Below are 25,436 nucleotides of genomic sequence, written 5' to 3'. Positions count from 1 at the left end.
GCACAGCCAGGGGAGCTGCATGAGAAGCCCCCATGGCTGCCCTCCCAAGCCCCATCCCCCCCCTGGCCCAGCCTCCCAGCACTTAAAAAAAAAAAAAAAAAAGCCTCATACTCACTGGCAGTAGCAGAGGATGTGGGGCCTCTTGGCGGAGCCCCCCTTCGCAGCATAGGGCAGTGGGGGGTGCAGCAGGACCCGGCACCGGCTACGTGGCACCCGCACCACCACTGCCTCATCAGGTGGGTGTGGCCGGAGTCGGCAGGGCATCGTGCAGCTCCATGCACTGTCGGGCAGCTGCAGTCGCTGTGGCTGTCACCCAGGCTCCCGATCCCCTCCGCTGTGTTCCTGCCACCACCACCACGCTCCTGCCGCTACTGTGCCCCACCAAGCGCTGGAGGCACACATCATTCATGGACTCAATGGCTTCTAACTCCAACCAGCAGCAGCTGTAGCTGCTGCCCTGGAAAGACAACAAAGCACTGGTACACGTATCCAAGATAAGGCTTGTTTTTCCCTCTGTCAACTGAGGGGGGTGGGGAAAAAAAAAACAACAAAAAACTTGTCTTGGATTCATGTAAAAACAGTACTTCCAATCTGGTTACCTAAGAAACTTAGGTAGACAGCAGGGCAGCACAGCCCACCCTGAGGTGTGTGTGCAGTTGCTGCCAGCACAGAGCTGATGCCAGAGCTGTAGAGCCCAGCACAGCTGTTTGCAGCCTGCCCACTGCTTGCTGCAGCTGCCCAGAGCCTGGGCTAGCTACAAACAGCTGCACTGAGCTCTGGAACCCTGACATCACCTCTGTGCTGGGAACGGGGTAGAGACCGGGGCTGCGCTGCCTCAGGCCCCTCCCTCACCGCCTGCTCCCACGCGCGGGTGCAGTAGCCGGTGCAGAGCTGATGCTGGAGCCCAGCACAGCTGTTTGGAGCCTCCCAGCTCTGGGGAGCTGCTGCCAGCTGGGAGCCCAAGCTGCTCACAGCAGGCAGCTGGGACACTGCAAGCCCTGCTGGGAGAAGCCTGGGCTCTGTCGCTGGCAGCAGCTACCCGGAGCCAGGGCTGGCCATGGCGTGCCAAGCAAAAAATGGCTTTGCGTGCCATGCTCGACACGCGTGCCAGAGGTTGCCAACCCTGATGTACAGGATGACAAGTTTTTTAACTTGCTAGAAAATCTGCTAGGGCGCCAGTCTTACAAACTGAAAGTTCTCATAATGGCCTAAAAATGCTATCCTGGAAGTTCTGCAAAAGCTTACAAACTAGTACCCTTAATTTGTTTTCTGAAGCATCCCCACAAGATCTGTGCTACAATATGTATCAAAGAAAAGGAGTTGAGTCCAGCTGAGACTGAAGTTAAGGCAGGCAGATTCTCTTCTGGGCTCTGTTCTAGGATTTCTGAACTTTTGGTGAGACAAAAACTATGTACATTAGCTGCCACCTCCCTTTTACAAAAGTGAGGATTTACTACCTAACTAGTCCAAATATGTAACTTAATGTTCATTGCAGGTTATTGACCATAGAAAGCCAATACCAAGACAAAGTTACAAATGCATCAAACACAGCACTTCTTTTGGATGTCTGTACTATGTGTGGTTTATATAAGGATTGAAGCTAGCTCGTAATGGTACAGGGATTTAGGTTTATCAGGAACTGGGGGACCTTTTAGAATGGGGAGCCTGTACGGAAAGCATGGGCTCTACCTCAGCAAAAATGGTACCAAATTGCTGGCATGTAATATTAAAAAGGTGGTAGAGCAGCTTTTAAACTAAAAACAGGGAAAGCCGACAGATGCAGAACAGTGCACAGATCAGATTGACACACCTTATAGGGATGAAACTGTAAAAAATGGGGATAAGAAACAGGGTGAAGACAAGCACAAACAAATACCTTTACTGAGTAAACCATCACATAGAAATAATGAACCAGGCAATAAAAAGTACACATTTTTATACTAATGCTAGAAGTCTAAGATCAAAGGTGAGAGAACTTGAATGCTTAGCAGTAAATAATGATGTAGCTCTGGGAGTCTCTGTGGACAGCTCAGAGCTCAGCAGCTGTCAAAAAAGCAAACAAATGTTAGAGACAATTAAGAAGGGAATTGTGAACAAATGGAAAGTATCATCATGCTCCTTTATAAATCTATGATACGTCCACACCTTGAATACTGTGCCCAGTTCTGTTCCCCCACCTCAAAAAATATATAGAACTAGAGAAGGTACAGAAAAGGACAACAAGGATGATTAGTGGTATAGAAGGGCTTTCATATGAGGAAAGACCAAAGAGGCTAGGTCTATTCAGTTCAGAAGAGAGATGCTTGAGGGTAATGATAAGGGTTTACAAAATACTAAGGTTAAGACAAAAGTAGGGAGTTATTATTTAGTATCTCTCACAAGAGAGACTTAAACCCAGTGTGACTAATTTCAAGTTGATGGATTTTACACAAGTATAAATTCCATCCTTGCCAATTTGAAGCCTCCATTATGATTATGAAAAGGAAGTTCATAGAATGAGGCAAATACTTGTGGTAGAAAGTGATTTATAGGAAATTCAGACAATATTCCTGCACACACTTGTGAATGTGAATTAATCCCACTGAATTCAATTAGACTACTCAGGTGTATAAAAATTAAGCATGGTGTGTGTGTGTGAAATTGTGGACTAAAAATATATCCTTTCATGAGGACAATAAGCCACACCACAGCAGTATTTTTCCTCGCACGAGAGCTCAGGCCCTCCATAACATTAATTTGTACCTTACAAATGAAGACAGCTTAAAATCATATTTTGTACCTTTTATTTAAAAATTAGTAGTTATCTCAGGATTTTTCTTTTACCTGTTTATTCTGCAGGATCGAAAGGCATACATGTAAAGAGCCCAATAAAAAAGTTAAGTACCATTTGAAGTAAAATAGCACCGAAGAGTAATTACAATACAAAAGTCCCTCAATATCCTATTAAATTATAAATTTTACATTTTAAATAATGTTTTTAAAGCATCCTAACTTAATCTGAAGAATAAAAATATAGCACATGTTTAGATTTTCAGGGGAGGGGGGAAGGGGAACAGCTTTTAACATTCAATCCAAATCAGGCAAGTGAAGGTTTTGCCTTCTCAAAAGACCTACACACATTTAAAGTTTACCCTATACTTTTACCAGTCTCTAGAACCTTCTTTTCCATCTCGAAAACATCTTCAGTCAATCTTTGACCTACACTATTAATTTTCTCCCAGCAAACATTTCCAGAGTTCTAAGGTTACAGTCTCCCAGATGTTCAGCTGAGTTACCCCAAATTCAAAACACTAATACAGTGCCTCTTTGCTACTAAATCTTTCTCGAACAAACTTTGTCTCTCAAAAGTCACAAGTGGTTACATCCATCTGATTTCTGGTTTTTTACTTGTCCAAAGTATATTGCTAAAGTAAGGATTTGTGCCATAATACATGGCTTTATTATCTTATTATCAGTTTTATCAGATGTGCACATAAGCTGTCTATCTAAGATTTGAAACCACACTGACACCCTTATGGAGAACAGGTACAGAATGTCAAGGTAGAGAGGACTCGCTCACCATCCCTATAGCTTTAAATACAACGCAGTTAGACAGGCATGCAGCTCTTTAGCACAAAAAAAGAGAGAGACTGGTTAGTATCCAAGATGCATTTGTCTAGAGCTCTGCTTTGTTCTTTCTGACCTAAGAAAGAGCATGTCTGAAGAAATTATCCCACCCCAATGGTCCCTTACACAACAAGAAAAAAAAAAAAACATGCTTCCCTTTCATTATACAGAAGATACAGTAAGAGTCACTGAGCAACAAATCACAGTGCAAAGACACAACACTGTTCTAATTTATGGCATATTAACACACCACAAAGTTCTGAGATATTGATTTGCTCTCTTTAGCACCACTCAGTGCAACTCTTCAAAACAACCTCTGCATCTATTATTCATTTTTAAATAATCTGTTTAAAGATGAAGGGCCTGAACCAAACCCTGGCAAAATGTGCCTTGCTCCATCAAAGTCAATAAAGTTATGCCTGGTTACATTTTGGGTAAATTTTGCCCAGTTATCCACTTTTTCCCTTCTTGATAATTAAGGAAAAAGATGCACCTTTCACAATTAATCATCTCTAGGTAATCGTTAGGGATAATGTAGAACCCGATTATAGTATAAATTCTATGTTATAGCATGTACTGTAATCCAAGCTGGCAGCTAGGGCTGTCCAAAGCTTTGGTCACTAATTCAATTTGGCAGAGATTCAGTCCAATTCAGTGGCCAAGTCTCCGAATCTGAATAGAATCAGGAGACCCTTTAATCTCTCCGAATCAAACTGGAACCCTCCAAATCAATTTGGAGAGATTCAGAAAGATTCGACAATTTGGACATAGACACAGCTTTAAATGTTTTTTCTACATACCTCAAGATACCAGGCGGCTCATGAATGCGGAGATGGTGTGGCGGACGGAGCATCTCACAGAAATGTTGGGGGGGAGGGAAGTGCACAGCAGCAGACAAGCACTTCCAGTCTACTTCCAGGTCTGCCAGGGAGCGCACCCGGGGGCCCCTCCACACACACCCCGGCTCAGCAACTGGTGTCTCCTGGGTCTGGGGGGGGCACCTGGAGTCCCTCGGTGGCCGATCGCCAAGCTGGGGGGGCACTCCCCCACGTGCTTATCAGTGGACCCAGAAGTGGACCAACAGTACTTCCAGTCCACTTCTGGGTGCACCACCGAGCACACGGGGGGCCCCCCCGCCACACTCCTGTGGGATGCTCCATCTACCCTACCATCACAGCGTTCACAAGCCGTGTCTGGTTCCTTGAGGTATGTAGAAAAAAAAAAAAAAAACATTTAAAGCTGTGTCTATGGCCGAATCACTGATTCTCTGAATCAGCATCGAATCTTCAGATTCATCCAAATCCAAAAATCGGGGCAGTGATCTGAATCAACAAATCTAATCACTGTCCCCGATTTGGGCTGAATCCAAATCGAATACAGCCTGTTTCACACACCCCTATTGGTAACATTTCCCCACAATTTCAGCAATACATTTAAACATAAAGCAAACGCACAGACATTGGAGGCCCTCAAAAAAGTCCTACATACATTTTCCCCTTACAAAGTACAAGCTGCTTGATTCCACCCAAGTGCTAAAAATGTAAGAACTATTTATAAAAAGTCTGGGTTTTTAAATGCAATGTTTGCTTTAAAGGCTTGTTTCTATAGCATACAAGCCATTTATTGGTATTCATTTTATTTTAAATTGGTGTGTACAAGTAGATTGAAGTTAAATCTCTTTTTAGATGCATCTTAACCACAGTCCATTAAACTGGTGATTTAACTCATTAACCAGGATATGGATAGTTACTTTGTACAGTAACTTTTTTTTTTTTAATCCTTAGAACTGTATAGTCCACAAAGGCAAATCTGTCATCCTGATGTAAACAAAATAAAATCTTTCTATATTTGTTGGCAGGAGGTGAGGAAAATTAATTCCTCAGGTTTCAAGTTTCTCTGACAGAGAATCCAGAACATTCAATTTTTTTCCTTCAAAATTAGTCTTCTGAAGCCGTCTGGAAACTGTTTTCCGAGGAAGAGTCAAAGTCCATTTCCATTCCAGATTCTTCAGAATTTGTGACACAATTAAGATGGGAATCTGACTCTGAAAGCTTCTCTTTGCTTGCAGAAACTTGCTTCCCAGTTAAGTCTGTGCAAGAGGGAAAATCCCAAAGCCAACTCTCTAGGTCTGCAGAAGAGTGTGGGATTTTAAGATAGCAGCAAGTGGAATGCAACTCTACAGTAGGTGGGACAGTGTGACATTTTCTTAGTGAACCAAAGCTCTCTTTACTGTGAAGAAAAAAAAAAAGTTAGCAATTTTTCAATGAGGTTTCTACTTCAGTTAAAGTATCAGTGGTGCCATACAGATTTAGATTTAACATTTTGGGCACAAGTACCCTTCCTCAGGCATAGGAGAAAAGATTGTAAAAAGTTCACCCAAGTAGAAATGAAAGTTCACATTTCATAGGAGAGTTAAAGGTGTGGTAAAATCTCCTGTTTGGCACAGTTCATTTTATGCAGGTTAGGCTCAAAAAAAAGTTGGAATAGTTTATTCACCTCAAAGTTGTTTGGTGGTAAGCAGGATATAGAGTCATATTTCCTTCTGGTTATGATGTTTCATATTTCATAGAAGAGTAAAAAGATGGCATGCTCTTCTGGGCAGGAATTTCTTATGTGGTGAGGTATCTCTGAGCTCTGTGATGATGCAAATTACCTCAAACAAAGGCAGGAGCAGGCTTCTCAGGTGGTAAAACCTGACATATGGAAGATATCAAATTTCAGCTGATTTTTTACATGAAATCTTCATAAAATTTACAAGGAGGAAGCAAGATTTACCATCTGAAACCTGAGACCCTGCTCCTGCTTTTGTTTGAGGTAACTGGCATCATCACAAAGCTCAGCCACACTACATAAGCAATTCCTGCCCAGAAGAGGATTCCATCCCTTTTTTTCTCTTCTGTGAAATATGAAACATCATAACCAGAAGGAAATATGACTACATCCTGCTTGTCACCAAACAACTTCAAGGTAAATAGACTATTTCAACTTTTCTCTGAGCCTAACATGCATAAAATGAACTGTGCCAAACAGGAAATTTTACCACACCTTTAACTCCGCTATGAAATATGAACCGTCATTTCTACCTGGGAGAACTTTTCCAATGTTTTCTCCTATGCCTGAGGAAGGGTGCTTGTGCCCAAAAGCTTGCAATTAAATATGTATTTTTTGCAAAAACCTAGATGGTCTAATAAAAGATATCACCTCTACCACAAGTTCTGATTTCTTTTGCCTCTAGACCAATACAGCTACAACCTGGATACCAAACATTAGAATGCATTTTACTACTTCAGTTGTTAATTTCTAGGTAGATTCTAGTTCTTCTGGGAAAAGGATTGAGAACAGCTCTTCGTGTAGCTCTCCATCCCTGTGCCTAAGTAAGGTAGCATGCTTTTGGAATTAGAGTTCCACTCTAACAGTGTTAGGAAGGGATAGGAGAGCCAACCAGACAAAGTCTACCCTACTAAAGACAATATGAAAAAGAGTTCAAAATACTCCCTGCAGAGTACAAGAAAAAAATTGAATGAATGTCTTCTAAAGGATTCCATATTCAGAAACAGAGCAAAGACTGGGGATAAAAAGATGGGAGAAAGGCGCACTGAATGTTTCAGCTGCAACTGTCTTGAGTTACTATCAGTCTTGAAAACACAGCATGAACCACTTTACAAAAGAAACCTTACTTAAAAAATTGTGCTTACTACAAGAAAAACTTCACTAACCGGCACCTTACAAGCCGGCATGCTCTGTTAACCAGCATGCCAGCTTGTAAAGTAAAGTGAAACCAGAAGTGCCCACAGTGACACTTCGGGTTTCTCTGAGCCCCCATGGCCCGGGGCAAAGCAGCCAGTGCTTCCAAGCCCCCACGGCCCAGGGGCATAACATGCTGTGTAGGGCCGGTGATCCTGCAGGAAGGGCGGCAACCCCCCAACGCAGCGGAAGAAGTGGCAGCCCAAACAGGCAAGGACGCCTGTTCAGGCTGTTCGATTAACCAACATATTTTGTTATCCAGCATCCCCCATTCCTGGGGGATGCCAGATAACAGAGCTTTTACTGTATCAGGTATGATTAGGAGTAGGACAACTACCTTTTAACCAGTATATAAACAGAGAGGCAGATGAAAGGCTTGATACTTATTTTCACTACTAGAACTCATCCTCAAGATACCTGCACATCTTTTTGAAAAAATGGATTAGGTTTTGACTGATAATAGTAGAAACAGACGTAGAAAAGATGCATCTGTTTGTAAAAAAATTTACCTGCATGCGCGGAGCAGCTTATTTCTTGCTTGAGAACAAACTGTACCAACAATCCGATATACCTGTCCCTGCATCCATCGAACATCATCAGGAATATCAGGAAACCAGTCTACTACTCTGCAATCAGGAAAAATAAAAGATTTAACATAAGAATGGAACTGGTTTTCTGTTGAGAGTTCTAGAATACAAACTACAAATAATTCCTTTCTTTGTTTGTGAAAGAAAGTTATGTTAGCGGTGATATTTTTCCTTCCGACATTTTGCCGTACAGCATTATTATGACTACATTTAGCTGTTCATGAAGTGGGACGTACTTCAAGTTGGTGCAGAAAACCACCATTTCTTTGTCTAATGCTGTAAGTTATAGAACCAGTTTTGATTCTCAAGGATAGAATTGCACCCTTTATTCTCCCCAGAAGCAAAGCAAAAAGGCAGATTGAAGGTAAGTAAACTGATGCAGAATCTGGTGTGATGTCACTACAAAGTTAACATTCTTTATATTGTAATCACCTGAAAAAAAAGACATGATACCTGCCAACTGGTGAAACATTACCTGAGAATGAAGCTACATACATGAGACTGTTTATGGATAGCATGCTAAAAGGATTGTCTTTGAAGTGTTGTGATAACTTGCCTCAAGAAGTTATGGTTACTTATAACAGACAAGATTACCACCATCAAAATGTCTACTACTATTTTTGGTATATTGTTTTAGAGAGGAACTGACTATCCACAAATAAACACTGGAAAAAAGATGCAAATAATTACAGATATCAATCTTTTTATGATGTTGTTTATTAGAAACCAAATGTCACATCAATGTAAGTAAACTGAATGGAATTCTGGAAAAAATTCTCCTAATCAATCCAGCTTTCAATCTGGAAGCTTTTAAAAAAGGGTGGATCAGCTAAGAGTTTTTTTAGAAGGGTGTTTGCAACATGAAGCAACATTTTAGCTGGGAACCTACATCATTTGAATATGTGCTAATGTCATGATTTTCTTTTTAGGGGTGCCGCACATTACCTTGCAATGCACTGTTAGCTGTGTACATGACTCACAAAATAAACCCAAAGATTTCAAAAAGGAATCCATAGTGTCAAAATAATTGTGTCCTGTTGTAGTCTGAGTTATTTACAACAAAAGACTGCCTATGGAAAATAACAGAGCAAAAAATTAGTGAAAACTAAGAGCTGGCATGTTCTGAGGCATGCCTCAAGTCTAATGATGGGTGCCTTGAGTCTAATGTGGTTGAGACTCACTGTGCTAGTGATACCCTTGGTCCCAAGGTCTAGTAATCTTAAAATAATTTAAACTAAGCACACACCCAACAAGCACATCACCTCAAAAAGAACTCATCAAAAAGAATAAAGAAAATACTTAATTACTCCAAAGTAAGGCTTCTACAGAGGTCCAAAACAGGGCCTTACCTCAGGGCAACAGAATAGGCAGACTCCACTGGCAATGTATACGGCAGCATCAGGTAAGACATCACTCGCACTGGTAAGAGTTTAGAAAGCTGAGCATAGAACCCACACTTCTCTTTACAAGCTTCCTGTAATGCTGAAAAATAAATGTACTTTGTAAACAGTCTTATGTTTATTTGCAGATTAAACTGAAAAAAAATCCCAAGTCACCTCAGGTTGATAACATCCTTAGTTTCTTCTCTCTATCTGTCTAGTTCCACAGGCTTCAAGGGCCTGTAGCCACCTTAACTAAAGCCTTCCACCTCTTTTTATGTTATGCAAACTGCTTCCACCATGTTGCATCTTTCCCTATCCCTTCCAGATCACTTTTTATGTTATCTTCCCATTGTTGCTTTGGTGTATCTGAGGTCTAATACCCCCCCACCTCAGCTCCCAAAATCTCCTCACATGCCTTCTCTCGTCACCTATCATACTATGCCCTGCCCATTTTATTCTCTGCACTCTTATCTTGCTCAAGACATCCAGTCTTTTGTAAAGCTCTTGATTAGGTTTTTCTCCATACTCTGTTTTCTTGTACTGCACCAAATATTTTAGTTAGCACTTTATTTTCAAACACTTGCAGCCTGTTCCCATTTGCCTTTGTCAGCGTCCAGAATTAATCTCCAAATAAAAGGACAGTTTCACCAAAAATAATGTTTCACTAGTTTGAAGTGACATGCTGGGTGTGTGTTTCTTTGAACAACTGTAGTATAAAGTAAGATTTTAAGCGTTCTTGAGATTTTCCTTGATACCATTATTTTATCCAGGCTTAAGAGGTACTGCAGAGCTACCTGATTAGCTCCACAATAAAGTCTCTGCTTCTACACGTGCAACCCTATTAGGTCAGAGTAAACTAATAAACACCACTGTAGGTTAGTACTTGTAAATACAAGTACTATCCTGCAGCAGCATTATTTAGTGCCGCTGCTATAAATAACTTAGATGCTGACAGAGCTGGCTGAGGCATGAGGGGTGCTTCAGTACAGGGGCTGCCTGCTGGCTAGCCCTACACTGAAGCACCCTCATGCCCAAGCCAGTAACTCTGCAGCACACTGAGCGAGGCTGGAACAGCCATGGGCTAACAGGCTGATCCCCTTGGGGCCTCTGCTAGCCAGGGCTGCTCCAATCTGGCTCAACATGCTGTGGTCCCAGGTACACATGTAAATGTGGCACCTGGAAGCAACAAACTCTGACAAAGTTTATTGTTTTGCATTAAGTGCACATGTAGATGCACCTGTAGAGTATGACAATGAAGGAAGAGTCATTGAATATCAAACTGCTAGAGGAGAAACAACAGAGCCTTTGCTAGAGGACACACAGATGCCTGTTACAAAACTTTGACATAATAAGGCATTAAGGATACACAGTCTTCTTAGCTTCTGTTACAGTGCCAAAAACAGAAACAGAATTGACTAGCAATATTAAGTCACAAAACAATAGTAGCAGAATAAACCCCTTCCATAGTCAAGTATAGCTAGCAGTTTTCCACATTATAAAGAAATACTGCACTACCGCATTATAAAGAAAAGGGTGAGAGGGTAGTGTGTGTTGTACACTATAGCCTTCCCCAACGATTTTCATGTTGTACATAACAAAATACTTCATAGAGGTGGGTGACCACCAACATCTTATTCCCCATCATCCTACAAAACAAAGTTAAGTTCTTTGTCTTCTCTGAGAGGTTACGTGACCTTGGGCAGGTGACCTGAAGTCCACAGCAGAGCTGGGAATAAAACCCAGGTTTCTAAAAAAATCCAGCTGTATTGCCTTTCACAATTCCCATGCTTCTTCACGTAACTTGTTTCATAGTTGGTAGGATCAGAAGGGACCTGAGCAGTTCATCAAATCCAACCCCCTGCCATGGCAGGAAAGAGTGCTGGGATCAAACGACCGCGGCAAGGTGTTCATCCAGCCTCCTCTTAAAGACCCCCAGGGTAGGAGCCAGCACCACTTCTCTTGGAAGTTAGTTCTGGATCCTAGCCACCCTGACAGCGAAGTAGCACCTCCTGATGTGTAGTCTGAATCTACCCTCTGCTAGCTTGTGACCTTTATTTCTTGTCACTCCTGGTAGTGCTCAGGGGAACAGGGATTCCCCCAATGCCTACTGGTCCCCTCTGACTAGTTTGTAACAGGCCACTAGATCCCCCCTCAGCCTTCTCTTGTGGAGGCTGAACAGGTTCAGGTCCCTTAGCCTGTCCTCGTAGGGCCTGCCCAGCTGCCCCCTGATCATGCAGGTGGCCCTCCTCTGGACCCTCTCCATGTTGTCCACATCCCTCTTGAAGTGCGGCGCCCAGAATTGGACGCAGTACTCCAACTGCAGCCTGACCAGTGTCGCATAGAGGGGGAGGATCATCTCCTTGGACCTGCCTGAGAGGCATCTGTGGATGCATGACACGGTACGGTTGGCCTTCCTGACCGCGTTCCGACACTGTCGGCCCATGTTCATTTTGAAATCAATAATGACTCCAAGATCCTTTTCTGCCTCTGCACTATTCTATTAAGTCAAAGTACAGGCCCACCTTATACAAGCACTTAGTTTAAGGTGCACTTCTGTTTGCCTGTATTTTAGTACATCTTATGCCTTTGAAATACCATTTGTGATCTATGAGCACCTAGCTAAAAGAAGGTAAATTTAGAAAGAAGCTTCCCTAAAACCTTCTCTATAAACCTGGAAACGTGTTTTCTTTTACAACAGTGTTTTAATTACTGAACAAAAAGATTTGTTCTGATGATTCAACCAAACTCGTATTCGCCGAGGTTTTGTTAGTAAATATAATTCACCATATTTATGATTAAAGATTTAATCCATAGGATAGGGGTTGTCAACTGGGGGTACTTGGGAAGGCCAATTTCTGCAGCAATAAGTGTGCCTTCTAATTTAATTTAAAATGCTTCTATGGGTTATTTCAACTGAAAAATATACTGTAGATTTTATATTAAAATATTTGTGTGACATGAAAATTTAATATTTTCTCTTACCAGAACTTACTGATAGGTGAAATATACCTGAAGTCATTTATAAAACACAACTGGTATATTCGATTAACAGCAGATATGCTTGAGACTATACCTTTGCGAAGTTTAGGAGGTAGGGTCTCAACTATTCTTTCATCCAGTGGCCACATGTTTTGCTTCAGCTGGTCATTAAATTTTTCCGTGTTTGCCATCTTCTCTTCAGTATTATTCCCTGGCATATTTTTCTTCTTTGTGAATTTAGGGTACTTTATAAGATCCTGAGGGTTTCTCTTTGCTAATGGCAAGTCAACATAAATTGATTCATTTAGAATACCTGAGGGGTGGGGGGGGAAAAAACCCAAGACTTTAGATTTCTGACAATTTTCATAACAGAACTCCAAGTTCTTTAATAATTGGTCCACAAGCAACGAAAATGTTATTCACACTTCATAAAGAAACAAAAACTATAGATAGACAATAAACAAGGATTTGCTCCTAAAAAGCTGTAACCTGGCAAGGGGTATTGCACAGCTATATTATACTTTTTAAAAGACTGTTTTAATGTTTTTATGGATGCAGTTCCCTTCATTTGCAAGGGTTCTACCAGCAACACTTGGACAGTTGCTTCCCCTTCATTGTTTCTGGCCAAGGTAAAGTGAGCATAGTTATATTACCAAGCAAATGGTGGGGCTGAGAGTTCCTGTGTACTTAAGTGGTTTGATTTCTGGAGCTTTAGGTCTCCAAAATATACCTATACAACTTGAGCTTAAAGAGTAACTATCACGTGAAGCAGTCACTAGTAAGGGGACAAGATTTAAATTTAACATGTCATCCAAAAGAAAACAGCTAAAGCAACTCAATTTTGTTTTGGCATGCTGACTCAAAGCATCGAGTGGCACACAAACAATTGGAAGAAAGTTTTTCTAAGAGGTATCCAAGTATTTTGCCAGCCCAACTTTATCTTACAAAACTGATGAGTTACCATAAGGGACTTGTTACATGCTGTACTTTGAGCTGCTCAAATGTTGATCACTACTAGTGCTAGCTCAAATTTGGAGCAGTCGTACCTTAAGGCTAAGTAAAAACATTTTCTGATTGTCCCTTAGCTGCACAGCTGTGGCTTGCCACTAGAGGGCTGGCAAGCAGAGGCCTGACTAGGAGCTGTAGTTGTGAGTTGCCACTACAGGGCTGGTGAGCCAGGACAGGCTTCTATCCCTGCTTTAGATGAGGGTGCATAAGAAATGGGTTGGACGGGGGGCACAGAACAGGAACATGAAGCTAGGAGGTAGAAAGGAAATGGGGGTGAGGGGAGGGTGGTAAAATGAAGTCAGCCAGCCACCTGAAGGATGAAATAAAAATAAAAAACAATTTAAAAAATAAAATAAATTAAAGGAAGTCTCATGTTTTAATAAACTGGGATTTGGGATTGGGGTGCTGATTCTTGAAGTCAGTCTTGTTTTTCTTTTTATGGGAAGATGTGTAATAAAATAACTGGACCACTGAAAGAGCAATGGGAAGCAGAGCAATTTAAAGCCTTTCAGAAACAGTGAACTAAAAACAATTCAAGGAAACTGAACTCCTACATATAATCAAGTTACAAGTATGCATGAGTGTACTGGACTATGTCTATGCTATAGAACTGCATTGGTTCAAGCTGAAACAGTGCCTGCACCCATACTACAAATCTTGTTTCAGGCTTAATTCTGCAAGGCTATAATGGGAGATCCAGCTGTACTAATGCAGAAAGTATATGTCCCGGGAAGCAGGGTAACGTAGGATACTTATCCACAGTCCAGGACGAAGCTTACAGAGAACAGCGAGAGAAACCCGCGCGACCCACGAGCCGCCTCTATGTACAGCTGTGGCTGGCCAGTGACGTCAGCGTCAGACGCCAGCCAGCGAAGATAAAAATGGCAGCGGCCGCTGCGGAGGGGGCGGATGGCCTTGAGACGGAGCTGCAGCAGACGGAGGAGGAGGAGCAAGCCCCGAAGACGAATCCTGAGGAGGCTGGTGAGCCGGGGGCAAGGTTCATTGGGGATAGGAGCTCCCCATTGACGTCCCTCACCGTTCACCGGTGGACTGAGTGCTGGCCTGAAGGAGGAAGACCAGAGGCACCTGCGGGAGCACAGCGAGACTCAACTGGAGTGTCAGGATGGGGGGTGTGGAGGACGCCACACCGGGAGGCAAGAGCTCGGGATGATCCACACAGGGGTCGTAATTGGGGTGGGGTTGCGGCCAAGGCCCAGGAGGGCAAGCGTGGATGGGCGTGAACTCAGGGGCGACGGATAGTGGGGAGAAGCCTCTTGCTACATTAAGGGGCTAAGAGAAGTGGAAGCGACGCTGGGTTGGTGGAGGAGCATGGCATTTTCATTTGTGGTGTGGCGGCAGGTGAATTACCCCCAGTTGGGGAGTTTGAGTTCGGTAAGGGCCCCAGGGCATGCGGCATAGGGAAGCTAGAGAGGAGTTCTTGTGAGGTAGTTCCTCGTGGGATGGGGGCAAGGAGTGAGGCTCGGCCGGAGTGTGCGCGACCTCCCTCACGAGGTGTTAGCTCGCAGGAAGGTGGGCAAGACCTGCAAATAAGACCACAAGATCTCACCGAGGCGGCCCACCATAGGTGGCATGAGGCCAGGGTGTAGGGGTGGTGGAGCCCCGTGAGCAACCGCCGGGTCGGACCTGGGCACCGAGGGACCCGCCAAACCGACCACACCCATTGAGGAACACCAAGACATGGCAGACGAGAGCAGGGTCAGTGATGTAGGAAGGTAGAGCTACCTTGACGATAACAAAAGGCCCGGAAGAGGCAGAACATCCGGCAGGAAGACCCGAGCCACCACAAAGCGGCTAGCGGAAGCCCAGTGGTCGCAGTATATTAACCCCCAATAGGTGCGTCAATGACATACCAGCAAAGAATAGTCATGCCAGTTAATAATATGATTATTTATCCCTGTTCTGATCAAGTGCAAGCCAAATGGTACCAGAAGTGCCTGAAGGCGGACAGTAGGTAACAAGAAAGCGAACATGTCCAAATGAATATCTGTTTGTCCTAGGGAAAAGGGAACCACAAAATCCCTGGGAGGCCAAGATCAGGAAGTTTCCGATAAATAACTGGCTTAACTAATTAAGCTAACCCTTTAGTTTAAATCTGCACAGCCTATTGTATTTGCCAAGCTAGCTGATCCCTAAAGCACTGGATAATCCTCAACTTTTCTTGGTTCAACAAGACAAAGGATTATTTGTATCATACTACAGAATTACCAGATTTATTCCAATCCTAGACAAGGTTCCCCCCCGACCATTTAACATCTTAGACTCAAGGACAAGGCAGTGGAGGGCAAGCAACTGCTGTAGCTCCCACTGCTACATGACCAGGCCAGGGCTGGAGCAACCACATGCTCTGTGCAGCTGAAGCCAGGACCAGAAGGTAAGCAGTGGTGAGGAGCGGGGGCCAGCAGTGGGAGGGAGGGGTAAGTGAGGGGCAGAGGCAGAGGCAGCAGTGGGGGAGGGGAGGAGGAAGCAGGCCCCAGAGGGTACAGGCATAGTTGAGGGGCAGAGGTCAGGCCACTTGACTTCCCTATCACCTGCTCCCCCTACAACTGCTTGTCCTGCTGCAGCAGTGTGGGGAATGAATTTAAGACGATTCTCCAATAATTTGATTCTCCAAATGGAAAAATTATTGTAAAAAGTTATAAATTTTCTATATCTAAAATGTCATTGGGGGGAGGGGCACCTTAAATTCAAAGTAGTCTTAGATTTGGATAAGTATGGTATCTTCTATGTTTGGAAAGAGGGCATATAAGAATACAAAGCAAAAGTTTTGTCTAATCATTTCATTCCAGTGTAATAATGTTCACAGGGTGAGCACTTTGAATTTTTGAAGACTAAATCATGCATTAAGCATTCATCTATAAAAATCACACAAGCTTCATATAGTAAGATAGAGTGGGTAATATTTACACACTGAACTTTTGTAATTGTTTTCTTCATAATAGAATGCCATTCTTTATAGTCTCTACATGACATGGAAATCATCAGATTTTACTGTACTTGGCATCATTCTGGGCTATTCAGTTACAAAACCTTTCCCAGGTGACACTGTTCATACTGCAGACTGCAAGATTTAAGTCTTTAACAAATGAATTTAAGAATATTATAGTGAACCCATTTTCTTATACCTTGAGGAGTACCACAAACTCTACTCTACAACCTTCAGATACATCTTCAAATTCCCCTGAAAGCTATGAAGGCCAATCCCTTTGTTGTTACTGCCTCCCAATAACTCAATGATCTCCCTAGTGTACCCTATCATATACTGTTTTTTTTTTAATCCTCCATAACTCCCAAGACCTGTGGAAAAGAGGGAAGGGACATGGAAAGCGTGGAAGTAGTTAATTCATTCAGGACTACTATGTAACATTTTTTCACACATATAACATGCACTTTCCCCCCTGAAATTGGGGTATGTGTATTAAGCATGGAAGTTGATTTTCTGACCAAAACATTTTCTGGATGACTATAGTAGGCCTTTTGCATGGTAATCTAAAGCCAAAAGACTCATAAAAACAGGGACTACACTTGATCTGCAAGTCACGGTGTCCCCAAAGCCAAAGGGCTCATGATTTACCATACAGTTCATTGGACTGGGCCTCAGCAGTCAGCAGCATTTCAAACCATGGTGACCCCACAGCTCAGCACTGTTCAGAATGTGTGTGTACTCCAGATACACACCACAAAGGAGCCATGTGCTAATTAGCCCCCAACTCATGACAGCAACCAGGTGTTCTTGTCACAAGTCCTGGGATCCTCCAAAAATGTATATACAGATGACGCACAGGGCAATCTTGTCCAGCTTCGCTTCACAGAGGGTGGGCTACACTAATTGTATGCACCAGGCTGAGAGAGGGACTGACAGAGGGATTATGAGCGAACTGTTCTGGGACACATTTGGTGATGTTTGCCAGCCATTTAAGGCTGGTGAAGAAATAAAAATGATTGGAAATGGGGAAAAAAAAATATGCTGTTCAGCTGAGAGAGTGAAGAGGAACTGAGAGAAGCTGGGGGACTGTACAATGGGCACTTCCATATTTTATCCAGACGGACTGTAGTAACCTATCCTTGTGGGAAGTTCCCATATGCTTCTGGTATGCCCTGTGGAAAGCCAGGAACCTGCTCATAAAACAGATACTTGAACCCCACAGTCGAGGACTGCATTGAGATGGGGCTGAGTAAAATGTACTGGTACTACAGAAAGACAGAAGAGGAAGATGGGAAAGAAATGGCAGACTTCAAATGGTGGGGAAGAAACTGGCACAGGCGTTTTCAGAGGCAAGCCCTCTGAAAGAACAATGAGTGATAGCACTGGAATGGTGACAGATGCATGGTGCGAACTGTGCAACCGGATTACAACAGTTAAACTGTCAAAATACATTTTGATCTGCCAAGTGAACCACAATAGTCACTTGACAAGTTGTTAGAGGTAGTTATATATTTGCAAAAAGTGGGAGGTTCCCATCAGCATCTTGGCCTTCCAACTAAGATCAAGCATCTCTGGCACTAAGGGGAGAGTGACAGGGCTGAAGCACCCAATTAGTAGACATTTCATTATTAAAGCCTCATCTTTTTTCTTGTCCCTCCCAAATTCTCTGACCTTTCTAGTGCCAGCCTCGTATTGCAGTACCTCCAGGCCTCAGTGCCAGTTCTCTGGATTTTTTTTTAAAGGTAAAAAAATAAATAAATAAGTAACAACAACAATTCCCATCAGCATATTTGCTCAATATGGACCACGTGTTTTTATAGTCGTGCTCAGTGTTGACTGCGTTTAATCAACTTCATAGTTGGTTTCCATTACTGAGCACACACCGCTTTTGGCAGCAGTTTAATGATAGACAAATGTATTTAATGAGGTTTCCTTGTATGCAAATGTAAGACGAGGACCTGTTTTCCCCCATCCTGATGGGGGGGTTGGATCTCGTCTTCAAGCAAATACAGTAAGTTGTTACTAAAGTACTGTTTTCTAGCTACTGAAATGTAGAACTAATCTTACAGACTTTCAAGATTTCATCTGCTTTGACTCAAAAGATCCTTGCTTATTCTTACCCCCTTTTTCAAGTTAAGGTCACAATAAATATCGACATACCATTTTCTTTCAAGAATCGAAGAGCATCTGAATATCCTTGTTCACAGAGCTCTCCTAAAACCTGAAAACATATGGGACAGTGTGTCAGCAACCCACAAGGAGGAAGATTCTAACTGAAAACTAAGTTTACAGAAAGAATGACCACTTTATTCACTTACACTAATTCTAAGAGAGAAAATGCCATTACCAAGAGTAAAAGTTCTGAAGTGATGAACTCAGTCTTAATGTGATGATATACTTAAATAAGATCTTTCAAACAAATGATGTGCATCAAGTTATTCCTGAGCCATCTCTTATCTTAGGGTAATGCTCTTCTAACTAAACCAAAGATCAAACAGTAAGCTTGTAAGAATTTGTTTCCCTAACTGGCTTTTTAAACAAGCACAGATAAACGGATCAGTGACCAACACTGAAGCAGAAGGTTTAGCTGAGTGCATTCTGACCCACTCTTCCTTGCCACTTCCCAAAATTATATGTTTGGTGCTGCTTAATTTTTCTAGGGAGGCCAATTCAATATTAATCCCAAACTTAGGTCTCCCACAAGACAACTGGAGTTACCAGGTACACCACCAAGTCACCCAATATTGTACATTTTCAAAGTCCTGGACAAACAAAAAAAAAAGAAATAGAATTTTTTAAATCTATACAGGATGACAAGTTGAAGACTAAAGTGTAAAAACACTCATCAAAATTGTTTGCAACAAACCAAAAAAGAAAAAAAAACCCTCTGAAGCAGCCAAAGTTAGTATATATTTCATTATTAAAGTCTCATCTCTTTTCTTTTGTCCCTCCTAAATTCTTTAGGCACTGCTGGCAGTTTCACTTGAGGAGGAATATCCCCACCAGTTGTCGTAACCAATATCCACTATATTCAGCCAATCTTAGATAGGTGTGCCAAGGATGATTTGATTGATGTTTAAGGGAGTGCCTTTTCATTCCCCACCTCCAAAATTTGTGCTGGAGAATGATGGGACATAAAGTAGCTATAAACACACACATTCTGAATACAGTTTTTAGTGCTGACTGCACAAAACAATTCGAAGTGCTAAACGTATTATCATAAGAACACAAAAACAGAACAATACACATTTTATTTTAGTCTTGTACTTCAAGACTAAAATAAAAAACTATTTGTCCAGATGAAGAAAGACGAAACCACCACCAGATACCATCAGGAAAAAAAGTTTATTTGGCTAGACGTTAGGCTAAGAACCAAGCCACCCCAACTGTTTCTCCAAGGATTAACATTTACGTAGAAAACATTACATTAAGAACCATGCACAAGGGCAACATATTACCTTGGGTTCTGGTGGAAAAAGCGCTTGTGTTAAACGATATAGGTTCCCTAAGCTGAACTGAATGCTGGTGTTAGTAAGATTCACTTCATGAAAATTTGCAGAGTTACTCTTTGGGCAGATATCACACTCCCCAGAGAAAGGAGAGACTGTGATGGTATTCTTAGATGCATGGTGAGGTAGGTTATCACTGATTCCTCCATCCACATATCGCTGAAGAGAGAGAGAGATGAACATCAGACAATTTATAAAAAAGACTTGTCTTATTAAGAACCATCCAAGACATCACCACAGAACATAAAAATAGTTTCTGTCTGCACATGCACTCAAGAACGACACTTCCGAATTTGCATTTTTAAAGCATCTCAAAAACAAATATTTTGATGTAAAATTTTGTGACCAAGTGTGATACTATTAACGATATTCTCTCTCCCTTGTTTCCCCTGTGCTGAAGAGGAAACAATATTCTTAAAAAACTACTTACTGGGGCTCTCATACCCAAAAGGAAACACAAAATGAAAACCAACTATAGAAGAAAAATGATACATACTGGAAGATTAAATTGAATTCCCTGGTCTTTGTAACTAGGGAAAAGGCATTAGTTTCTTCTGCAAGTCTGTTTCAGGATATTAATTATAAAAACTCTCAAACATTTACAAGTGAACCTTAATGCTGCTCTTGGAAGTTTGAAAAGGCTTATCAGACACCTGAGATCTAGCCAATTTCATAATGCATTTAAGTAGTTTCAGATTCCACTTGTATCCACAGTAAACCCAACCACCAATTTTTGGAGTTCCACACTGTCATTCTGCCAAAAGTTAGTAGACTTTTCATTATTAAAGTCTCATCTCTTTTCTTTTGTCCTTCCCAAATTCTTTAGTCATTGCTGGCAGTTTCACTTGAGGAGAAATATCCCCACCAGTTCTGTGGTAACCAGTATCCACTATATTCAGCCAAGCTTAGATATGTGCGCCAAGGATGACTTGACTTATGTTTAAGGTAGTGCCTTTTCATTCTCCACCTCCCATATCTGTGCTGGAGAGTGATCAAAGGATGACTGCCCTCTACATAAAGAGCTACGTAACATTAATTGATGTGAAATTATTTTTTTTAGCCAGGTTGCACACATTTAAGGTGGAAAAAGGAGATTCACAATACACTTAGAATAAATTACTAATGGGAAATACGTTCGAGCAAACACTACTGTAAATACCTACATTCACATTTACATTTTTTAAAATATTACATCATTGTGTTATTTCAAATTACTGAATACATTAATTACAAATACTAACATTTTATCTTAACCATTTTAAAAATAAATTCTATGTATTCGTTTGGCCTTTCAGGTGTATATGATGCTGCAAAATTCTGAGACAATATGAGGCCCATGGTGTTCATATTTAAGATCTGCCAAAATCTAATTATTTCTACTAAGAACCAAATATTCATAATGAATGGCAATACAAATAACCACTCACAGAGTACAGGCATACCTCGTTTTATTGCGCTTCGCTTTATTGCGCTTCGCAGATATTGCGTTTTTTACAAATTGAAGGTTTGTGGCAACCTTCATTGTTGTCTTATTTTAAGAAATTGCCACAGCCACCCCAACCTTCAGCAACCACCACCCTGATCAGTCAGCAGCCATCAACATCGAGGCAAGACCCTCCACCAGCAAAAAGATTACGACTCGCTGAAGGCTCAGATGATGGTTAGCATTTTTTAGCAATAAAGTATTTTTTAATTAAGGTATGTACATTGTTTTTTTAGACATAATGCTATTGCACACTTAATAGACTACAGTATAGTGTAAACATAACTTTTATATGCACTGGGAAACCAAAAAATTCGTGTGACTCGCTTTATTGCGATATTCGCTTTATTGTGGTGGTCTGGAACCGAACCCACAATATCTCCGAGGTATGCCTGTACAATGCACAAAATTTTAGAATCATTCTGGAATTTATACAGCATTTAATTTTGCCGATAAGTTATTACCCAGATCGTCAATACATAGAAAACATCCCCCACCCAATCTCTTTTAGGCACATTCCCACAAGAAAGCACATGTATGAAGTTCCAAGCAGAGAAGAATGTCAGGTTTTATGCTAAATGAGCCATATAATCAGCCTGATTTAAAGCCTCAGGGCCCAATCTTGCAAACACAAAGGTACGTGTGCATTTGCAGGATTGGGGCTTTTTATAACATCCAACTTCCTAAGTGAGCTGGCTAGTCCCTTCCATCATGGCAAAAGAGAGACAAACTAATCTCAGTCTATATACAGAAAGAGAATGAGAACATTTGAAGCCAACCCCTCAAGAGTTTTCATTCCGAGTCATTTACTCTAACTTTTCTCGATTGTTTCTCTGCAAACAAGAAATCTAGTACTACTTTAGAACTAGTTCAGTTTACTGGGCAGGGAAGGTGAAAAGCGGCAGACTTTTAGAACATGGGGCATACAAATAGAGCACTTACACTCATGTTTTCTAGTCCAAACTGGGCCCTTTTCAATACCTGTAGTGCCCCAGCACAAGGACTAATTAGTCAAATTAACCTGGATTCACCCAAATTTTGGATTTCGTCCATCTTGTTTTCATAATACATTGTTCCAGATATATTTTCAAGATAAGATACAGAAGAGTTTAAGAAACAAAAATAAGACAGTTTTGGAATGTGCTTCTGACATTCAAGATAAACACAAATGTTCTCTGCTGTTTTAACTTCAGTATTAAAGGGAAAAAGTTTCAAGGAACAACTACTGTAAGGCAACATATTTCAAGGCCATTTTTAGAAATGAGAGATCTTCCATTAAACATATGTTTACTAGTGTTGCAATGAACCATTACTTGGAATGGCCTGAGTTTTCTTTCAGTGTCTTCCCCTTTTCTCAACCCCTCATCTTCCAGTAAAAAAGCAGCTGAACACAAAACTAATCTAATGCAACATTATAGTTTAACACACAAAAATAAAGTAGTGGCATCAACTCTGCCAGAATGTACCCACACCCTCTAATTTCTATCAAATCACAGCCTGACAAAGCTGCACATTTCCCTATAAAGTCCAAATAATGGCTACTCACAATGCTTTAGTGTAAACATACTTCAGTGGGAAGTCTCACATTTCTAGACTACAGTAATAAAATATGCTATTTTAAGACAAACACTTTGCAATCTTTACTTTCAAGATTTGCTCAAAGCGGCTAAAAACCTCCCTCTACTAAAGTTAAAGTGCAGAGAAACAGGATTGAGTCTTTTCAATGCATGTATTCTTAAACATGCAATTTAAACTTTTATCAGTTCATCTGCATTTAAGAGAGACATATGTGCTGTAAAATATACAGATGTGCAAATCTAGTCTGTTGTCAGGAGATATTTTTCAAAGCAAGAGCCTAAAGGACTAGTCCTCCACCAGTCAAGTGGGTAGTTCAGTGTAGACGTTGCCTGTAAAACATTTTCCTTTGTAACCTCCCACCTTTAAGTCAGGGATTCTCAATCAGTGTGTTGGGGTGTCCTTGGGTGATGCAAGATCCTCTGAAGGATGCCCGGAAATAAGGACATGAGGAAGTAAGTTGTTAATGCAGGCTCAGGCTCAGTTCTTGCCTGGCCATTCCCCTGCACCCACTGGCCAGCCCCTCTGCATGGCGGTAAGCACTGTAATAAATTAGTTTTGTTTCTCAAAAAGTGCCATTCAATTCACAAAAGTTAGGGAGGGGTGTCTTGAGTCTAAGATTGGGAACCACTAGCATACATGGTGTTTTATGTTAGCCACCAGAGCTTGTCACCTAACTCAATTTAAAGGGAAATATTTTCTGTAGCTATTGTCTCCTATTTCATATGTAATGTTTCTTATTAATTTCAAAAGTTGAAGTCAAATATAGCTCCAATTACATGAACTCTGATGAAAGTTCTGTTCATTTTAAATTTGGATTCTCAAAAAGTTTATACATAGTCTTTCAAAATTTTACACAATCAAACGTATTTTTAGCATTTAGCACAGAACAATGCAGACTTACCACACCTCTAAATGATGGTGGAATTAGGCCACAATAAATAGGGACAAATGCACTACAAACTAAAGCCTAGAGAAAGAAAGCAGATTATACAGGTAAGTTGTGTCAGTTTCTCTAGTATTGAAAACTATTGTATGAAGATGCACCAATATTCTACTACAACAGTGAGAGACAATATTCAAGGACTCTGGCAACATAGCCCATTTAAAAAAGAAGGGTTTTAGGCAATCACCTCCCTGCCCAATCCCCCAGTTTGTTTCCAAATTTGAATTTTCATAGTAATATTTTCTTTCGTAAAAGCCCCTGGGCGAGCAAAGGAACACTCATAGGACAGTGATCACTTACAGTTTTCCCTGGGTTCATCTCCCTTTCGTCTATAAGGAGATGTGGAGCAAAAAATTCTGAGATGCTGGACTCCACACTCCCCTGTCACACTGTAGAGCAGGGGTGGGCAAAATACAGCAAGCAGGCCACATCTGGCCTGACAACTGATTTTATCTGGCCTGCAGGTAGGAATTGCCACAGGGTGAGGCATGCTTGGCCCCAGCCTCTGCTAACAGGCTGCAGGGCTAGATTCCATCTCCCAGATGATGTGGGAGATGCTGGGAGGAAGCAGCCCTGCCCACCCACCTGGCACCACATGGTGCCAGCAGAGGCTAGGGCCCTAGGGCCCATGGCCGTCTTGTGCCTCTTGAGTCAGACAGGACACCAGGGGTGGGGGGGATGGTGTCCTCCCCACCGATCTCACTCACCGAAGAGCTGCTGTGCCATTTCTGAAACTCCTGCTTTTGATGGTAGCCCCACTCCCAGGCCAGCCCCCGCACCAGCCTGCCGGCTAAACAGGGAGCGTGGCCTGACAAGGGGTGTATGTGCACCTCCATGTACCCCCTACACATCACCCCTACCAGAGCCCAAAAGCAGCTTGGCTAGGACCTACCAAGCAATGCCAGGAAGGCAGGCTGGGCTGCTTCCACCCACTGTTCCCCATGACACCTGGAAAATGCAGTATGGAACCGCAGGCACTGGGAGAGCTGCGCTTGGGCCCTGGCCTCTGCTGGCTGGTGGCGCCCAAGGCCTGCAGGCTCAGACTGCATCTCCCAGGAACTACAGGGGATGCCGGGTGGAAGCAGCCCCTCCTGCTTGCCCAGCACCACATGACAGGCCCTGGGCAAGCTGTGCTTGGACCTGGGCAGCTCCAGCTGCCATTTGACACTCCGAGGGCAGGGCTGCTTCTGCCCAGCATCCCCTGTGGGACCAAAAGATAGTCTCTGCCTCTAGGGGTTGGAGCCAGGCATCAGGCCTCCACACTGTCTTGTCCCATTATCAGGGCTCCTTGGAAGCACTTCTAGGGCTTCAAATGTGACATCTGTTCATACTTTAGTTACAGCATTAGGTACAAATCCTGAAAATCCAGTTGTTATATGTTTGTTCTCTCTCCCTGGGGACAGTATTAAGTGCTCAAAACAGAAGCATTACTCCTTAATCATTTGTCAATCATTTTGCTCATTACATAATGACAACCTGGTGGCCTTCTATGATCAGACCACCAAATCATTAGATGCAGGGGTAGCAGTGGACATAGTCTTCCTGGACTTTTGGAAGGCCTTTGACACCATCTCTCACCCTGTTCTCATTAAGAAACTGGGGGACTGTGGTGTCGACACCCACACAATCAATTGGGTTGCCAACTGGCTGGAGGGCCGCACCCAGACAGTGGT

The 25,436-nt window shown here is 42.2% G+C and overlaps 1 protein-coding gene across 3 annotated transcripts in view; it reads right to left on the bottom strand.

Annotated features, from left to right (window-relative positions):
* Positions 1 to 4,932: 4,932 nt before the first annotated feature.
* The window catches only part of LOC109296345 (patatin-like phospholipase domain-containing protein 2), a 73,910-nt gene continuing 53,406 nt past the window's right edge, over positions 4,933 to 25,436 (bottom strand). Inside the window, exons 3-9 of one of the 3 annotated variants that reach the window (XM_019515746.1) lie at positions 23,722 to 23,787; positions 19,709 to 19,918; positions 18,411 to 18,471; positions 12,393 to 12,611; positions 9,287 to 9,419; positions 7,860 to 7,976; positions 4,933 to 5,835 (exon numbers count right to left, since the gene is read on the bottom strand). In XM_019515746.1, coding sequence (XP_019371291.1) covers positions 5,544 to 5,835; positions 7,860 to 7,976; positions 9,287 to 9,419; positions 12,393 to 12,611; positions 18,411 to 18,471; positions 19,709 to 19,918; positions 23,722 to 23,787 — 1,098 coding nt within the window. In that variant the 3' untranslated portion in view covers positions 4,933 to 5,543. The remainder of the gene's footprint in view (positions 5,836 to 7,859; positions 7,977 to 9,286; positions 9,420 to 12,392; positions 12,612 to 18,410; positions 18,472 to 19,708; positions 19,919 to 23,721; positions 23,788 to 25,436) is intronic. The other 2 variants (XM_019515748.1, XM_019515747.1) reach the window with 2 other exon arrangements.

Source organism: Gavialis gangeticus, unplaced genomic scaffold (assembly GCF_001723915.1).
Source record: "Gavialis gangeticus isolate Ggan-Ray unplaced genomic scaffold, GavGan_comp1, whole genome shotgun sequence".
Taxonomy (NCBI): domain Eukaryota; kingdom Metazoa; phylum Chordata; order Crocodylia; family Gavialidae; genus Gavialis; species Gavialis gangeticus.
The sequence above is the reverse complement of the archived record's forward strand: the minus strand, read 5'-3'. Positions and strand labels throughout refer to the sequence as shown.